Source organism: Cyprinus carpio, chromosome B4, assembly GCF_018340385.1.
Source record: "Cyprinus carpio isolate SPL01 chromosome B4, ASM1834038v1, whole genome shotgun sequence".
Lineage (NCBI taxonomy): Eukaryota > Metazoa > Chordata > Actinopteri > Cypriniformes > Cyprinidae > Cyprinus > Cyprinus carpio.
This window is the reverse complement of record NC_056600.1, coordinates 1,384,390-1,386,889: the sequence shown is the minus strand read 5'-3', so window position 1 is coordinate 1,386,889 and position 2,500 is coordinate 1,384,390. Positions and strand designations below refer to the sequence as shown.

General features: G+C 34.7%; 1 protein-coding gene across 1 annotated transcript in view; it reads right to left on the bottom strand.

Moving 5' to 3' along the window:
* The window catches only part of LOC109068158 (glutamate receptor ionotropic, kainate 2-like), a 51,074-nt gene that overhangs the window by 11,519 nt on the left and 37,055 nt on the right, over nt 1-2,500 (bottom strand). Inside the window, exon 11 of the mRNA XM_042721535.1 lies at nt 1,583-1,806. Within this exon, the coding sequence (XP_042577469.1) occupies nt 1,583-1,806 (224 nt within the window). The remainder of the gene's footprint in view (nt 1-1,582; nt 1,807-2,500) is intronic.

Sequence of the window (2,500 nt, the reverse complement as noted above, 5' to 3'; positions counted from 1 at the left end):
CCAGAACACTTACCCAAAATGCCTCACAGTCACACTCACTGTGCATATTCCAATCTAACTTAGGTGACAGTCGTGGCTTTTCTTTCGTATCATGTGGCCGGTAACATTAAACATCGACACCGAGCTTTAACAAACGGTTTACGTCAGCACTTGTTCGTCTGATTCAGAGCCGTTCCTGCTCCGTAAACAGAGCCTGATTGATTTCAGAGGATTTCCATTTAATACAACTGAGTCTGGAGACTCCTGTGAGACGTGGCCATAAACGCTGAGAGAGATATTAAAGCAGGACAGAGAGATATTAAAGTGAGACAGATATTAAAGAGGTTGAAGGGGGAAGTAGCTGAGAAAGTAATTATGGGATATCAAGAGGGTTTCACCAGAACATCACCATCAGATGAAAGACACACACGATCAGGAAACGCTGCCATTCGTCTCTATTCTGGAGAATTCACAGCCTACTGAATCTAATCATACTGTTTGATAGATTTTTAATTGTGAAAAATAAACATTTTATTAATTTCCTCTGAATATCAGCCAATTGCATGCTCTCAGACATCACTGCATTGTAATGCACAATATATTCTTGCTTTTACTGAAAATAAAAAAAAAAGTGATAATCTGTATTTTTACAGATTCGTTTTTTTTTGCCACTAAATACAAAACTATTGACTGTAATTTATGTGATGCAATTTTACTTATATTTTGCACATTTTTCTAAGAGCAGCCTGACCTCGGCCAGATCTGGAACCTGTCGCTGGCTCTGATATCTCTATAGTAGTTAAACATGAGATATAATTAGTTTCGGGGTAAATCTAACTGGCAGTCTTTGGTTTCAATCTGTTTTGTGTTCTAGAGCAAATAGTTTGGCTCTGGGCAAAATCTCATCATTTTATATTTTTTATACTGTATCTTTGATGCTGTATATCAGAGCGCTGCCTTTGTACTTTTAACTGAATTGTAGCAACTTTCATGATGACTGTTGTTGTTTATTTAATATTATTATTCAAAAAAATTTTATATTTTTTTTATAAATGGTAGTATTTAATAATAGGATGTGGTATTGAGAAGCAGTCTGTTTTTAGTTACATTGTTCTGCCATTAGATGGCGACAAGAGACTGTTTTATGTGTGACTTTTATATTGAAAGAGACTGAAACAGGGTTGTAAACAAGGAAGCTATTTTTACTTTAAACAACAGTTTGTAAGATGCAGTGTGGTGATCAGAAACCACCCTTAACAAATGAAAGGATAGTACAACAAAGATATCGCTTTCCTCAGGGGACATTCAAACGAATGTTTTATTGTTAATATGAGATTGAGCTGAAGAACGAATGCTGTATCAGATGCATCTCATAATGCTCTACATAATATAATTACATTATGCAAGTGTACTTTTTTTTAAACCTGGGTATGTATATTTTGTTTTTAGAATCGAGTTAAGAGAATGTTATGGGTTGTTCATTTTTTCTTATTATTATAATTTTCTTAAATTGCAGGTATTTTCAGGCACAAATGGCCCCGTTTCCTGAGAGCGAGGATGAAGACAGACGTGTGGTCAAACGCGCATGAAGGTCACATGTTACCTGGCTATGACAAACAGCACACAACTGACACCCAAGCAAGCCAGTAGAATATACATCCAGATGTCAGGGGACAGAGGGTTGAGGAAGGAGAAGACGCCGGGGTTGGTGCCGTTTGGTTTGCGGTACAGGATGCTGATGCCCAGGGTCATGAAGGGTTTGGAGAAGTCAATCACCTTCTCTCGCACGTACGTGATGGTCAGCGGAGCCACGGCCAGGTCTGCTTTCTGTCAGTCACCAACACAACAGACCAATCAGCACAGAAAGATCCATCAGATCACGCATTTTAGCCGCATAACCAGCCAAAAGATTCAAATGAATCAGTTCGTCAATTCTGAATCATTTGTGACTCCTCTAGACTGTAAATTGAACAAGTTGACATATTCACATTAGGGCTGTCAAGCCATTAAATTAATTTTTTTTTTTATCCAAGTAATTTAGTGCTGTCAAAAGATTAATCGCGATTAATCACATCCAAAACTAAAGTTTTTGTTTGCATAATATATGTATGTGTGCTGTGTATATGTATTATGTATATATAAATACACACACATGCATGTATATATATCAGAAAAATATGTTATTTTTATATTAAATTTGTTCATAACAGAAATTAAATTAATATAGACATATTACATGTAAATATTTTCTTAATATATGCTGTATGTGTGTGTATTTATATATACATAATATATACATACATTATGCAAACAAAAACTTTTGTTTTGGATGTAATTAATCGCTTGACAGCACTAAATTAATTACATGATTATTTAATTATTCTGCAAAAGATCATTTAAAGTCAATATTGTGTTAGATGAGAAAAGCATCAAATTGACATTACTAAAAATAGCTTTAGAAAAGTATTTTGATTCAATATTGCATAAATCATGATAACAAATAGTGTTTTTTAAATGAACA